General features: G+C 40.2%; 1 protein-coding gene across 8 annotated transcripts in view; it reads left to right on the plus strand.

Moving 5' to 3' along the window:
- The window catches only part of dgkb (diacylglycerol kinase, beta), a 788,800-nt gene that overhangs the window by 298,338 nt on the left and 474,584 nt on the right, over positions 1–15,878 (plus strand). For all 8 annotated transcript variants that reach the window (XR_006311661.1, XM_043689831.1, XM_043689832.1 and 5 more), the window contains one exon: positions 1,460–1,558. Coding sequence is in view for 7 of the 8 variants with exons in the window: in XM_043689831.1 (XP_043545766.1) it covers positions 1,460–1,558 (99 nt within the window). In the remaining variant the exon portion in view is untranslated. The remainder of the gene's footprint in view (positions 1–1,459; positions 1,559–15,878) is intronic.

The following is a 15,878-nucleotide window of genomic DNA, read 5'->3' on the forward strand; positions in this document are numbered from 1 at the left end:
GAGCCAGTCACTATAATTCCTACTGCAAAAGACTGCATTAAATCCAGCTTGAAGCATGGCATCACTTTACATGAGCAATCTATTAAAAACTAATCAGTGGTGACTCTATTTGTTCCATCGCTTCACCCCAAGCGAAAGCGATACCATACATATGTGGTCTGACAATTGAGAGTGGTTTGTCATTAATGTCTTGTCTGTAGGTGTACTCAGAAACTATGAGTTATTTGCTCTGACAATATCTCAAACAATTGGTGAATCCTTCCACCCACTTTTCTTCTCTGTCGCAGTAGCCCAAGCATTTTTATTTTCCAGCCCCTCTTTACTTTGTTTGTGCCCAGAGATTTCCATGTTACTATTTTCTAGCACTGCACACAATCCACAATTCAATGGCTGCCATTTCCTTTGAGCCGTCTTTCCAATCCTGCATTCAAGAAGTCTCCTCTTCTTCACTTGTTTCTGACTCTGTGCATTGCTGGCTTGGTCCTTTCTATCTTAGTTTTCTTAAATTTTTAGTTTATTTCTGAGTTTGTATTTACTTTAGAAGCTGAGGGGAGTTTTCGAGCAGGAATGACTCCAGTTTCTCATCATTACTTGCCCTCAGACAAGGTCAGATGCGTCGCTCAACATTTAGCTTTGCCTAACAGTTGTTTGGTGAAGCTCCAAATTCTAACATCTTTCTGCACAAAAGAATGGATATGTAATGAAAAAATAGAATATTCAATTCCTTAAAGTGAGTTCCTTAAGAATATAAGTTACTTTTACACTGTGTACCCATTGTCAATATTCTTCCTTTCTGCCTTAATCTCCTTAATGACATACCTCATGCACAATTAAACTTCCTTTTAAAAAATTAGCTATGTCTGTAAAAAGCTGGTGCCCAGCCTAAATTTACCATATTTGGAGTACTGTACATGTACTTTGTTGATCAGTCATGTTCTGGCCATTTGGAGCCATATCGGCTGCTTAGGGAAAGACCATACTTTCCTCATTCCTGAAGAAGGGGTTATGCCCGAAACGTCGATTCTCCTGTTCCCTGGATGCTGCCTAACCTGCTGCGCTTTTCCAGCAACACATTTTCAGGAAAGACCAAAGAGCATGTTTAAAAATCAGGAAGTACAGGCCAAAGATTGGCAATGACTATTAGTGGATGAGTTGTCAATACATTTGTACAATATTCCCAGCTTGGTAGTTAATGCTCTGAGTTTCCTTGGGTCTGATCCTACCTCCACTGTCCTAACTTTGCCAGAAGCACATCAGAAATCTTTATTTATGAAAATGGAGTTTGTACAGTTCTGGTAAAAGTATGATGCTGGAGCAGAAATAGTCTGTGAAATAACTATCAACGACTATGATAAAATGGGTTATCAGTTTCCAAGTTTATTTGTTATTGATTTTCAATGCTAGCTTGATTCCAAGTATTTGACCATCACCTAAATATGTTTTATTTTGATAAAAACAGCTCCACAACAAGTGTGCTTCACACGTGAAACCTGAATGTGATTGCGGACCACTGAAAGATCATATCTTACCACCATCTTCGATTTGTCCCATTGTACTGGTAAGTTGCCTGTGTTGTGAAATCTCTCGCGTTGCTCATAAAATCAGAAATTGGGTAAGGCATCCAAAATGTTTACGTGCAATATAATAAAAAACCTCTTGTTACTCTACAAAAAGAAAATCCAAATACTTTGTAAATCAAATACTCAGACTTAGCACTGTCTGATTAAGGAATAATCTCTATATACTGGTGTTATTTGATGAGTAACCAGGGATGGCTGTGATTCAAAGGGGGGAAATTGTACATACAGACAAATTCACTGATTCTAAGTTTCTTGTCAGGAGATATGTTTGAAAATGTGGCTATCTTTAAGTCTGTACCACGATGACCCAAATCTTTGTTAACTGTGGCTTGCTAGGAGCTTACAACTGATGCACACACATACTATATTGTATAACCAATAGCTAACAACCACAATAAGCTGAACACTGTATTGCATTCTATGATTACAAATGGGCAAATATTATGAATTTATGCTCTGACATGGTGTTTACTCCATTGGCAGTGTATACCATGACTGTAGTCATATAGTCGTCTTAATTGTCCTTGTGCTACCCCAGGCCCTCTCCCTTTTCTCACCTACATCTTGTTCCTTAGCAACACCATCTGGAAAGACAATATCAGCATCCACATTTGTACTGACAACAGGCTGTTATGCCTTACCATTGCCTCTCTAGATCCCTCCACTGTTTGTACATTGTGGAACATCCATTTCTCAATGGTGGAAAGACCAAACCCATTTGATCTCTGCCACAAACTACACTCCCTGAACATTGACTCCATCCTTATGTCTGGTAACTGACTGTGATTTAATCTAACTATTTGAAAGCATGGTGTCAAATTTGACAGAGTTAGACTTTCCATTACATATATAAGACATCATTGAGACCACTTGCTTCCACATCTGTCATTCTACTACTAAAAGTTTCATCTATTTATTTTTGTCACTTTTAGACTTGTTTATCCCAATGCATTCCAAGCAATACTCCCATTTTTCACTCTGATTCTTAGTCCTAGTGACCTCTAACCCTTATGTTTGTTGACCTACTATGTTGAATCCTGGACTTCCTGCTATAGGAAGGATGTTGTGAAACCTGAAATGGTCTAGAGCAGATTAACAGGGATGTTGCCAGAATTGGAGGGTTTGAGCTACTGGGAGAGGCTGAATAGGTTACTGATGTTTTCCCTGGAGTGTCAGAGGCTGAGGGGTGACCTTAGAAAGGTTTATAAAATCATGAGGGGCACAGATAGGACGAATAGCTGAAATCTTTTCACCAGGGTGGGTGAATCCAGAATTAGAGGTTTAAGGTGAGACGGGAAAGATTTAAAAGGATTCTAAGGGGCAAGGTTTTCACACACAGTGGTGCATGTGTGGAATGAGCTGCCAGAGGAAGGGGTGGAGGCTGGTACAATTACAACATTTAAAAGACATTTGGATGGGTATATGAACAGGGAGGATTTAGAGGGATATGGGCCAAGTGCTGGCAAATGGGACTAGACTAATTTAGGATATCTGGTCGGCATGGACGAGTTGGATCGAAGTGTCTGTTTCCGTGCTGTACATCTCTATGGCCCTATATTCTTGATCCTGGCTCCAGGAAGGCAACAAACCATTCTGATGTCTTATGGTCAGCTGTCAAAATGTTTGTGCCTCTAACTGGAGAGTCCTCTATCACAATCGATTGCTTGGAACCTGATGTACCTGTCATTTTGTTAGAATCAATCTCGGTTGTCAGTGCTACATTCCCCTGAGAGTCCATCACAACCTATGTTTTCCAAAACAGTTTGAGTTGGGGATGGCCACAGGAGACTCCCTCTCCTACCTTTCATGGAGGTGATCCATCCATCTGACTGCTTCTGCGGTTTTTCTTTCTTCCTGCAACTGCTATCCATTGCACCCTCTTGCTCCTGTAAATTCCTCATTGCCTCTAGCTGCTGTTCCAACCGATCTACGTGATTCGCAACCAAACATACTTCCAGCAAACATAACCATCTGTAACATAGAAACTCTCCCTAATCTCTCACATCCGACAGGAAGAACACATCACTCTAGTGAAGGCCATTTTGCAACTTAACAATCTACAGAAAACAGCACAGTCTTACTGTTCTAAAAAAAAACACTGCTCTGGGATAGCTTTGTACCCATATTTCATATTTTTAAAGTTTAATCATGAGTCACATCTCCATAAAACATAATCAAAAAGGATTCCACTCTGCTCACTATTGTAGATTTACCAAAAAAAGATACACTTTAAAAAAAGCCACTTAGCTGCTCCCTTGTTATGAGTTCTCCCATACAGGTTTCTCTAAGGTCAGCTGTGAATTTTACTGTTTGTTAATTTGTGATCATCTGCAATTCTGATTAGAGTCAGAGTCATACTGCACAATTGCAGACCTTTTGGGCCAACCTGTCTGTGCTGAGCAACATCCCAATCTGACCTAGTTCCATTTGTCAGCATTTTGCCTATGTCTCTGTCAACCCTTCCTATTTATGTACCCATTCAGATATCTTTTAAGTGTCATATTTGTATCGGCTTATGCCCAAACGTTGATTCTCCTGCTCCTCAGATGCTGCCTGACCTGCTGTGCTTTTCCAGCACCCCATTCTCGATTCTGTTCTCTAGCATCTGCAGTCCTCTCTTTCTCCACCACTTCCTGTGGCAGCTTGTTCCATACATGCACTATCCTGTGTGAAAATGTTACCCCTCAGGTCCTTTTTTAAATCTTTCCCTTCTTGTCTTGAACCTGTGCCCTCTAGTTTTGGACTCTCCAAGCCTAGGAAAAAGACTTTTACAATTATGACATACTCTTCATGATGTAATTACCCTTTATGAGGTCACACCTCAGCCTCCGATGCTGGTGGGAAAAAAGCCCCTACCTATTTCGCCTCTCCCTATAACTCAAGCCCTTCAGTCCCAGCAGCATCCTCGAAAATGTTTTCTGCACCCTCCTGAGATTAAGAATATCCTTCATAAAGAAAGGCGACCAGAAGTGAACGCAGTATTCTAGAAGTGGCCTCACCAATGTCCTGTACAGCAGCAACATACATCCCAACTCCTATACTCAATGGTCTGACTAAAGAAGGTGAGCATCAGATGCTTTCTTCACCACCCTCATTATGCCATCGTGTATTTTCCTCATCACTGGACGTAATAATAAATGAAGTGATTTTGGAAAACACTTGGTAGCCCAGGAAATAGTGCTCACATCCCACGAAGGAATAAAAAAAAATATTTTTGACAGAGAGAGTAGTGAACATCTGGAACTGTTTCCCAATTACCCCCAACCATCTAAAAAGCTGCTAAGGTTATGTGAACTGGAAGTTTTAACATTAAGATTTTTTCTTTGTATTTTAGTGATCTAGAACCAATCGAGGTGAATGGGCCTAATGTATAGGTCAGTTATTATGTAATTGAATTCAGAACAGGCTGGAAGGGTTGAATTTGCCTACTCTTATTCCATCTCATTATAAAATCTGCCAATTTCTCACCTCATTGAATTTAATAACTGGGCATCTTTAAAAGCTGGGCTGTCCATTCCACCAGATAACTGCTAAGATAGTGAAGACAAAAACGAACCCCAAGGAATGAACATTAAATGTATTCTTTGGGTAAACCGGGGTTAAATGGCAGAAAGTAATTGGGACAGTAGTGAGCGTGCATTATTCAATTGCCATTTCAAGGTCATTCAATCTATCCAGTATTCGTTATGTTGATTTCATATGATTTGTAGTTACCAGGAAATAGTATTTCCATTTGTGAAGGGGAGTTAGTTGTGACAGAATTGTACAGACTGAACAGCTGGAGGACACAATACTGAAGCATTGCAACTCCAACACCAGTGTGGGGCAGTCTTTACCCCACCAAAGTTTATATGGACAGCTTCTTCTGAATGCAGACACGCTAAATTATAATGCAGAATAGTTATGAAGAAGTAACAACAGGAAGTAAGGTCTTGTGTAAAAGAAATATGTGATGATGGAATACATTTGATATAGATTCCTAATTCCCCCCTCAGTGAGGGTGTAATATTTTAGAACAGCCATTCTTTATTGTTAGAATACAATGGAAGTGCTGCTTAACCTTTTAAATTTTGGCTGGGAAATTTATGTCTTTGGCTACAGAAATTTATCAAAGAGAGCAGCTGTGAGACGTTTCCAAGGTTTTGACTTTATTTGTGACTTGGTTATTATTTCTTGTTGGAGGTATTATGGAACATGGTAAAATGTTCTGCATGATTGGTCACATGATCATATAATTTCCCATTGCCAGAGGGGAGACACTGTTAAATTAGCAACATATTTTGGTTGGACTTGGTATTTGGGCTTTTCAAATGTAAACCAGCAATGTTTTAAATTATTTGACATGTAAACCGAAGTGTGTCTGTCGTGTTGCCAACATTTTGTGTGGTCCCAGAATAATAGAAAGAAGCATGTTCCTTCAAATATAAGATCATAGTGAAACCTCAATGTTGTCACCTGGGTCAGCTTCCTTTTCTCGATTAACAATTAATTAATCTAAAGGAAAATGCACAAAGAGAGCTGTCTAGTGGAGAACTCCGGTGGCAACTTTCCCTTCCCTGCCTGCTTATTTCTTAATTTTCTTGTAATTAATTAGCAATGATTCGTATAGCACTATTGTCATGACTTTATCTTTGCATTTATTCCTGGCTTGACTATTAATTAATGGTTCAGTATTCTGTACAGCATCAATGAAGTATGTTGTCTTGGAGAAAGGAGCTATCCTGTTGCAGTTTTTCTTTATGGATTGCTTCATTGCTTAAATAGAGGCTAAAATACAATAAATAAAAATAAAATAAATAAAATTACCTAATTTGGCTTTTATTTGGTCGTCTGATCCATATGCACATTTCTTATATTTTGATCAGGAAAAGTATTCATTGATGCCATTAAAATTTTCTTGCTTCCTTCTCAATTTTAAACTCTTGATAACAAATTCAATATTCCCATAAGAGAATCTGCATTTCTAATCGGAGGTTGACTCTTATCCTATGATTCAAGTTAAAAAGGAAACTTATCACATTGCCCTACGTGAAGCATCTGTTAATCTGCTCTAAGTTCTAAAGAAAGAAAGGATACAAAGGAAGAGGTGTCATTTGTCCAATGCTGACATGTGAACCTATACTAAGAATAATTTTAATGAACCGCTGAAATACAAAAGCATGTATGTCTTTGGGGAAAATTAAGGTGACCTATAACAGATTATATCTTAGGCTTGTAGTGGTTCATTTTGTGCTGATCTTTATTTTCATTGATACTGTAGTGTGGATTGAGAAGACTCTTGGTGTGAGATATACTTGTCTTGACCAAACTGTTAAAATGAACTATGACATTAAATCTCTATTCCCAAGTTTTATCTTGATTCTTTTGTTTTTTTTTCAAAATGATCGTTCAGAACATTTATATCAGTCAACATATTTTTCTGACAAGATATACCACCAGCGCTTCACCAGAGATTCTCACCGATGATGTTACTTTGTGATGGTGATGAAACGTCTGAAAACAAACCTAGCTCAGCGAGCTAACTTGCATACTTATTAACCTGAACTACAAATCTCAAAACTCGCTATATACCACTGTTGAGAAATATATCACAAGCTATAGTCCCAGTACTATGAAAAAATACTCTGCTGAAGTAAAATTTGGTTGCTAGTTTTGCTTATCCGGTTGATTTCTTAGCCTCCAAAGTATTGAAATCATTTTGGTGAGTTCTGAGGTTTCTGCAGAGGAGTCCGTAAGAAGGACAGTGAAGATTAGCCTAAGGCTTCCTGCAGGGTAAATTGCTAATATTGTCTGTTCAAACTTATGTCAGTACAAGTCCAATCAATGCAGTGTCTTAGATTTTCAGTTTGTTGTTGAATGCCAGGAACAACTTGCCAGACACCACTGGCAAGCTGTTTTGTGATGGTATGAATGGCAAGAAACACATTTCCACCATTCAAATATCATTACAGTGTACCTACTGTATGTAGAAGAACATACGACTTTCCAGGCACAGGAAGTCTGCACAATTAGGTAGAGACCAGGTGGAATATGTCCCGAACCTATTTTCCATTTTTTCACCCTCTGAGAAATCTAATTTAAGCAAAAGTAGTGTGTGATTAGAAAATACCAGCTCAAATGTTCATGTTGTTTTCTTTTTAATCTTGCCACCCTTTTTTTCTTCATTTCTTCACTTGTTTTATACTTTCTTCCTTTTACTTTTTCAAATCAACTTAATTAAAGTTTGGCTTTGCTACGACTGTTGCCAGCTCGGTTTTTTAAAGTAGTTCTCTCTTTGGTCTTTATACTTGATCAGACCACAGCATATTGACTGGAACACAACAATAACATGTGAATGTGGATTATATCCTACGGTAGGCTGTTTGAAAGAGTCTACAGTATTTGGCAAATCCTCTCAAAAGATTGACTTCTGTTGAAAAATAGTGACAGGATTATTTTTCTCTGTTTGCACTACCATGTTTTATGACCGTTCAACCAAATATTATCCTTTGAAACAGTTCAGATTAGCATTTGGCATCTATCCCTACTGTGCGATGTTGAATCAGTGCCACAGATGACATCATTCCGATATTATCACTATGGTGACAGTTAAAATCGATGTAAAGTACAATCAGCTTCATGCTTTTGTTTCCAGATTTCTTCCTGTTCTAGTTTTTTTCCATTTGTTTAACTTGATCAAATTCCCACTTTTTTGCTTTTGTTTTGGCTTTTTTTTTGGTTTTTTTAAAAAAATCTTTTGGTTGGACCAACCCCACACTTTCAGTAATTCACACTCCATCTGTTTTTTGTAAGTGTCCTGGCAGCTCTGAGTGAGAGCGCTTAAACCACAGAGCAGCTCAGGAGGTAGCTCAGTCACTGTTGGGGAATCAGAGCAACTAAAGAATGTGCAGTAGGTATTGGGTAGGAACAGGCAGCACAACAATTAGAAGCAGATTCCAGTTTTGTTGTAGGAACGCAAAAAATGTTGAAACAGCAGCTTGTAAAAATCTTAATCGATTGAAATCTGCACGCAATATCCATGCATTAACACACAATTTTAAGAATTGTCACTGTTTTATTTCCTAACTACTAATGTTCTGCAGAACAAACCAATGTGACACATTCTTACAGGATAATGTAGGTATGGAACCAGATCAATCAAATATAAGGTGGATCATAACAATATAAAAGAAAAAACTAGGAGATGATGTGAAAAAGGCCCTTTAACATTGTTGGCAGGGGGTGACATAGAAAAGATGTTTCCACTTGTGGAGAAGTTCAAAATTAGGGTCACTAATAAGTCTGATTAGAAACGCAGGAGAGACATCTGGGTGCGGCCAGACAAACTCTCAGTCTGAAATTGCCCTGCACAGTTACTGACATTTGCCCATGCTGGAGGGGTGGTGCTAATGTGGGACTTCCTTCTCCCCAGTGCTAGCAATCAATGTCACGATTCCAGGCTACACCAACCTGGTTATAGCACTCTCGGTCATCTGGAGAAATGCATAGCACTGTAGGAGGACAGTCAGTATCCTTCTCCGCTCTGCGAGGGTGTGTTCTGCCATCTTCTCGCCTGTGTTACCTCACGGTCCATCTATCTCTACTATTGTACTTGCCTCCCATCAAGATTCAGGCTCTACCACTCTCAAGTATTGCCTTCAACGTCTTCCTGACTCACTCTTGCCCACTCTGACTCCTGACAGCACTTAACCCTGTTATATCCTCTGTGCAACTTTCTCACTCACTTGGGATACCTTTGTCCCCTGCGCCAACACTAATAGCTGTGTCACCCACTTTCATCTCCCATTAAAACCTACCTCCTTCACTCCATGAGAGAAATAGTCCAGTGAAGGAAATCTGCCCCCTCACCTGGTTTGTTTTACATGTGACTGCAGACCCCCAGCAATGTGGTTGACTCTTAACTGCCCTCTGGGCAAATAGGGCTGGGCAGTAGATGCTGGCCCAACCAACAATGTCCTCATCCCATAAATGAATAAAACAAAAATAATATTGAATGTGTCGAGACGGCTAATGTGCCGCCTATCATTCCACTCCTCACTGTTTATAAGGAGAGGAGTCTGACTCTGACTGCCATGAGCAGGGTTGGTATTGGAGAATTGCTGTCCCAGGAAGACCTGAGCAAAGGCTTGAATTGACTGAGGACCCTTAACAACTAGGACAAGCATCCTAGGTCTGTGTCTGCACTAAACATACAGCACAGCAAGATAATAATATGACCCTGGGACAAAAATAGAAGTTGCTGGAAAAGCTCTGCAGTTCAGGCAGCATCTGTGGAGAGAAATTAGTTAACATTTCAGGTTAAATGACCCTTTCCTCAGAACTGATGGTAGCTAGGAAAGTGTTGGTTTATGTGCTGGGTGGGTGGGGAGGGGGTAATGAGTAAAGGATAGGTAGAGATAGAGCCCAAAGAGAGAGAAGGGCAGTTGGACAGACAAAGGAGTAGATAGCGATCTGGCTAGGAAGGTGAATATTGTTGATGGAGACTGTTGGTGGCTAATAATAGGTGGTGTGTAATAGCAGACTGTGTGATAACAAGGCTTGGTTGTGGGGGTTGGGTTAAGAACATGGGAGAGCTCAAGCCCTAACGTTATTGAGCTTGATATTGAGTCCAGAATTCTCTAGGGTGTGCTGAGCTTCGCAGGAGCACTGCAGCAGGCCTGAGACAGAGAAGTTGGCCAGGGAACAGGGTGGTGTGTACAAGTGGCAGCCAACTAGACGTTCAGGGTCTTTTTTGTGAACAGAACGTAGATGTTCTGCGAAGCGTTCATCCTGTCTACGCTTCATTTCCCCAAATTACATTGTGAGCAGCAAATGTAGTAGATTAGATTGTGTAAAGTGCAGCTTCACCTGGAAGCTGTGTTTTGTTACTGAGGATGAACAAGTAAATTGACAGGTGTTACACCATCTGTGGTTGTAGGGGAAGGTGCCCTGAAGTTGTAAGGGGGTGTTGGGAGTGAAAGAAGACTGGATCAGGGTATCCTGGAGTCACTGTGAAGGGAGCGGAGGGAAACATGTGTTTGGTGATGTCATCTCACTGGAGGTGGTGGAAATGGCAGCTAATGATCCTCTGGATGTGGATGCCAGTGTAATGTGGCCCTGATTTGTTTGATTGAGGGGGTAAAGTGCAAAAAGGTAAGGCAATGCAACACAGGTCCAGATAGGCTTACTGAGTGAATATTGAAATGCAGTGAAAAGCTCTGAGATGCAGCCTATTCCAGTCCATGAGCTGGATGTATGACTGACTCCTGCAGTATTACAATAATAGTTGACAATGCAGCCCGTGTTGCAACATTGAAGTACAGAGCTTCCTGTAATGGATCCGAGCTGAGCACTGAGGGTTCTTAGAGGGAGCACATGTTGGATGCCAATTTCTGTGGACATGGGTTGTGTGCCCTGAGACACTGGTGTCCATCCTCCAATATGGAAGTTGTTTGGAGCAGGCAGTGGGCTGAATCCGTCAGGTACATGCTCTAGTTACTTCGCTGAGTTTTCTTGATGTCTAATTTGTTCAGTGAGTTTACTGAACATTAATGAGGCAAGTTGTGCTGTTACCAAGCGATTTAACAAGCAGGATTCCCCATCGATTGGCATCTTGCTACTGCCTGATGAGAATCTGAGCGCACGGCTTATGAAAAGCATTAAAGATGGAGTGAGATGATCTTCATGTTGATATAACCCTCACTGCACTTGTCCCCTAATTCTGCCACACACCTCACCATAGCCCCCATCATTCAGAACCTTATAAAATTCTATGCCAGGTTTTTGAATGTTTAGTAATGAACTGAGCATGCCTGACTGCACTTAACGTAACACACATACCCCTATAGTATAAATGACAAAGTGAGTCCCTCCTGGCTCTCCAGTTGACTGCTGAGATCCCTCTTACCTCTTATGGTGTGGCAATTTCCTATTTCTAGTGGACAGTCCAATCTTTAAATCGAAATATAGTTGTAGTAAAAAGATGAAAGAGGATATTTATTAATTCCATATTAAATTTATGTTTTTTTTGTAGTCAGAGTTTACACAAGGCTATAGGGTTAACAAGCCTATCTCTGACCCATCTTAGGGAAAATTTATCATTGCCTCACCTGTACCTTTACACTGAGTAATGCTTAAGTGAGTTAGGCAATGTTTATAGTGTTTCTTTGAGTACATGATTTCTTAAATGGGGAATGATAGCTTGAAATCTATTCAATTTATAGTTAACATTCAATATTCAATCCTCTTCATTGTCTACTGAAACCAGTAGTGGAATAGGCTCCTGATGCTTACATGTTCATTATTCACTGAACTGCATTACAAGATTAAAATTCAATTTGTTTTGTGTTAACTTTGTCAAAAGTTTTAGGAATGGCTAGAGTTGGGGAGAGTCCCAGAGGACTGGAAAATTACTAATGTGACATCCCTGTTTAAAAAGACAGTAAGACAAAAGACTTGAAAATTACAGAGGGACTTGAAAATTACAGGCCAATTAGCCTTACCTCAGTCGTGGGTAAAATTTTGGAGTCCATTATGAAGGATGACATTTCTGAATATTTGGAAGTGAATGGCAAAATAGGGCAAAGTCAGTATGGTTTCATCAAGGGGTGGTCATGCCTGACAAATCTGCTAGAATTTTTTTGAGGAAGTAACGAGCAGGTTAAACCAAGAAGAGTCTATGGATATTATCTACCTGGACTTAAAGAAGGCCTTTGACAAGGTGCTGCACAGTAGGTGCACACCCGTGGTGTTAGAGGCAAGGTGCTGGCATGGATAGAAGCTTGGCTGTCTGGCAGAAAGCAAAGAGTGGGGATAAAAGAGTCTTTCTCATGATGGCAGCTGGTGACAAGTAGTGTTCGGCAAGGCTCAGTGTTGGGACCACAACTTTTCACTTTATTTATTAACGATATAGATGAAGAAACTGAAGGCATTTGGCTAAGTTTGCTGATGTACAAAGGTAGGTAGAGGGGCAGGTAGCATTCAGGAGCCTGGGAGGCAGCAGAAGGATTTGGATAGTGGGCAAAGAAGTGACAGATGGAATACAAAATGGGAAAGTGTGCACTTTGGTCGGAAGAACAGAGACATGGACTATTCTCTAAATGGGGAGAAAATTCAGAAGTCTAAAATGCAGAGAGACTTGGGAGTTCTAGTCCGGAGTCTTTCAAGATAAACTTGCAAGTTGAGTCAGTAGTTAAGAAGGCAAATGCAATGATGGCATTTATTTGAGGTGATTTGAATATAAAAGCAGGAATGTACTCCTAATGCTGTATAAGGTTCTGGTCAGACCACTTTTGGAGTATTGTGCGCAGTTTCAGGCCCCATATCTCAGGAAGGATGTAATGGCCCTGGAATGTGTTCAGAGGAGATTCACGAGAATGGTCCCTGGAATAAAAAGCTTAACATATGAGGAAAGTTTGAGTACTCTGGGTCTATACTCGATGGAGATGAGAAGGATGAGGGGAAATCTAATTGAAACGTACAAAATACTGAATGGCCTGGACAGAGTAAGTGTTGGGAAGATGTTTCCATTGACAGAAGAGGCTAGGACCTGAGGGCACAGCACTAGAGAAAAGGAAAGACTTTTTAGAATGGAGGTAAGGAGAAACTTCTTCAGCTAGAGAATGCTGAATCTATGGAATTCACTGTCACAGAAGGGAGTGGCTGCCAGGCCATTGAATATATTTAAGATGGAGATAGATCGATTCTTGATTGTCAAAGGGATCAAAGGTTACGGGGAGAAAGCAGGAGAATGGGGTTGAGCAACTTATCAGCCATGATTGAATGGCAGAGCAGACTCAATAGACCAAATAGCCTAATTTCTGCTTCTATGTCTTGTGGTCTTATAGTCTAAAATTTCAGTTGATTGTGGTTTAGGACAACTAGTGTAAGGTCATTTTATTAAATAGCGTACTGTGGTAGTTTTTATGACAGTTTGGGAGGAATGAACAGTACATATCGGAGGCCAGAGGAGTCTCAGCAGTCAATTGATGAGCTTCTGAGAGCCTCACTTTGCCTTTTTTAGGGTGTGAATATCATATTGAGTGTCAGTCAGGCATTGCTTGGACACCAGTGGGCTTTCCACAGGATTGAGGCCTCTGGGACAGAATTTCCACCTGTCAAGAGCTGTCAGCTAATCAGAGTTCAGTAGCTGTATTGATTTGCATCATGGTGGAGGCTCTGGCTGCTGTCAGTACTATACCCACTCACGGTTTCGCGTTGTTGATGGATCCCAGGTCACAGGTATAATTTAAAAAAAATTAATTCGCAATGGGGACATCGCCGGCTAGGCCAGCATTCATTGCCCATCTCTAATTGCCGAGAGGGCAGTGGAGCATCAGCCCACATTGCTGTGGGTCTGGAATTGTGTTTAGACTAGACCAAGTAAAAATACAGATTTCCTCCCTGAAGGACACTATTGGACCAGATGGATTTTTTTCCTGACAATTGTCAATGGATTTATGGTCATTGTTAGATTCTTAACTCCAGATTTTTATTGAATTCAATTTTCACCATCTGTGGGGTTCAAACCCAGGTCCCCAGAATATTACCTGAGTCTCCAGATTATAGTTTAGCAATAATACCACTAGGCCATTGCCTCCACACAATGACTGATGAAGTATTGGGTATTGCTAGTGATGGTCGTTGACAGGGAGGGTGCAGTGTTGGCTGTCAGTGGGTCTGCCTTTCCTGATGCTTGGCTCCTCGATCAGATACTGAGTGCCTTTGAACAAAGGATCAGCATCCCTGGAGCACACAAGCTACCCTGCACAGATTTACTCATTGTGTTCTGTACATGGTGAGTTGCTCACCCGCTGCTGGGTTAACACCAGCAGAAGCAGGAGGAGGTATTTAGTTTGCCCATTTCCAGGCTTTACTGGATGACGCTTAATTGGGATGGAGGCTGCTGGATGTGATCCGTCCACCTAATTAAATGTGTCCTGCCACCAAACACGCCACAGACAGGCTGGCGTGAACCCTGTGTTATCAATACTTTATCCTCTGGTGTTGTTTCTGATCAGAGGAGTAAGTCCCGCTTGTCGTACGTTATCCTTCCTGTTCTAAGATGAGACAAACTCTTTCACAGCGGAGCACAAAGCCATACAATATAAACTGTATTAACCTGTAGAAAAATTACCCTGTTAAACTTTTTAAAGCTCTTATCGGAAATAACTCTCCTAAGCTTAAAACCCCTTGTTATGGCATGAATTGCTAGCAAGACACACACTAGTTGGAAACTGTTGGTCTAAATTGTGTGTTGTAAAATTTGATGTAATGAAAAAATAAACAAATAAAATGAAGTTTACTTTTGTAAGTTTCTTCAAACTTTCAAAAGATTTCTATTCAAATGCAACATTCAAATATTCTTAAGGTATTGAAATTGTCTCACCTTTTTGCAAGACAACCTATTCTGAAAAGGTACTAAATGTAGAAGAGCACCTTTATTGAACACAAACATTTTGTTTCCATTATTTGAGGTAATATTCACAAATCTACAATAGAAAACATTTTGTTGACCATTTTCATGAGGATTTTTTTTTCTTTTATGTCATTTTGGAAAGGCCAAACCCGATTGGTTTGCTTATCTTTCATAAAAATGTTGGAAACAAGACAAATGTTCTGCAACATAAGAAGTCAGAAATACAGACTATTTGGCCTAAGGGTATAATCATATTATAACTGGGACATAATCATACTATAACTGTAACATTGACATGAATTGCTTTTACTTCCGCCTGATATTGCAATGATAGTGTCTGTGTAGTCTGCATTCAGACAGAACCCAAATGATCGCTTCAACTTCAGAAAGCTTTAATACAAAAACTAATTATAATGGAACAGAAACAAATTTAGAAATAAGTTAATTGAAAAGATTAATCATTTATATGTTAGTGTCTTCAAAAGCCAGATAGGTTGAGGTCAAAGACCTAACATTACAGAATTCTAATAGATGAGTTATATGGACAGAAATTTCAGATTCAATTCTGCGCTGAACGAGTTGATCTTGACAGAGTGGCTGTAACAGAATTAGAATTTCTCTCCGTGCTCTGGCTCAGGCAAAACTCTCAACCAGGTTTCACTAACCAGTGATCACGATATCCTGGTATTACCTGCTATCCTTTCATTCGCTGACCTGACTCTCTCTCAGACAGATTGGCCAATGCAGGGCTTGTGACCATGGACGGGACTCCAGCAAGAGAAGAAAGAAAGGGGAATGTCTGACAATAAAGAGACCTCCACTGAAACAAAGGGTTAAAAAGAAACAAGGTCACTCAGACAAAGATGAGTTGTGAAAAGGTTCAAAAATGTTTGAATATTTAA

The sequence above is a fragment of the Chiloscyllium plagiosum genome, chromosome 5, assembly GCF_004010195.1.
Source record: "Chiloscyllium plagiosum isolate BGI_BamShark_2017 chromosome 5, ASM401019v2, whole genome shotgun sequence".
NCBI classification, from domain to species: domain Eukaryota; kingdom Metazoa; phylum Chordata; class Chondrichthyes; order Orectolobiformes; family Hemiscylliidae; genus Chiloscyllium; species Chiloscyllium plagiosum.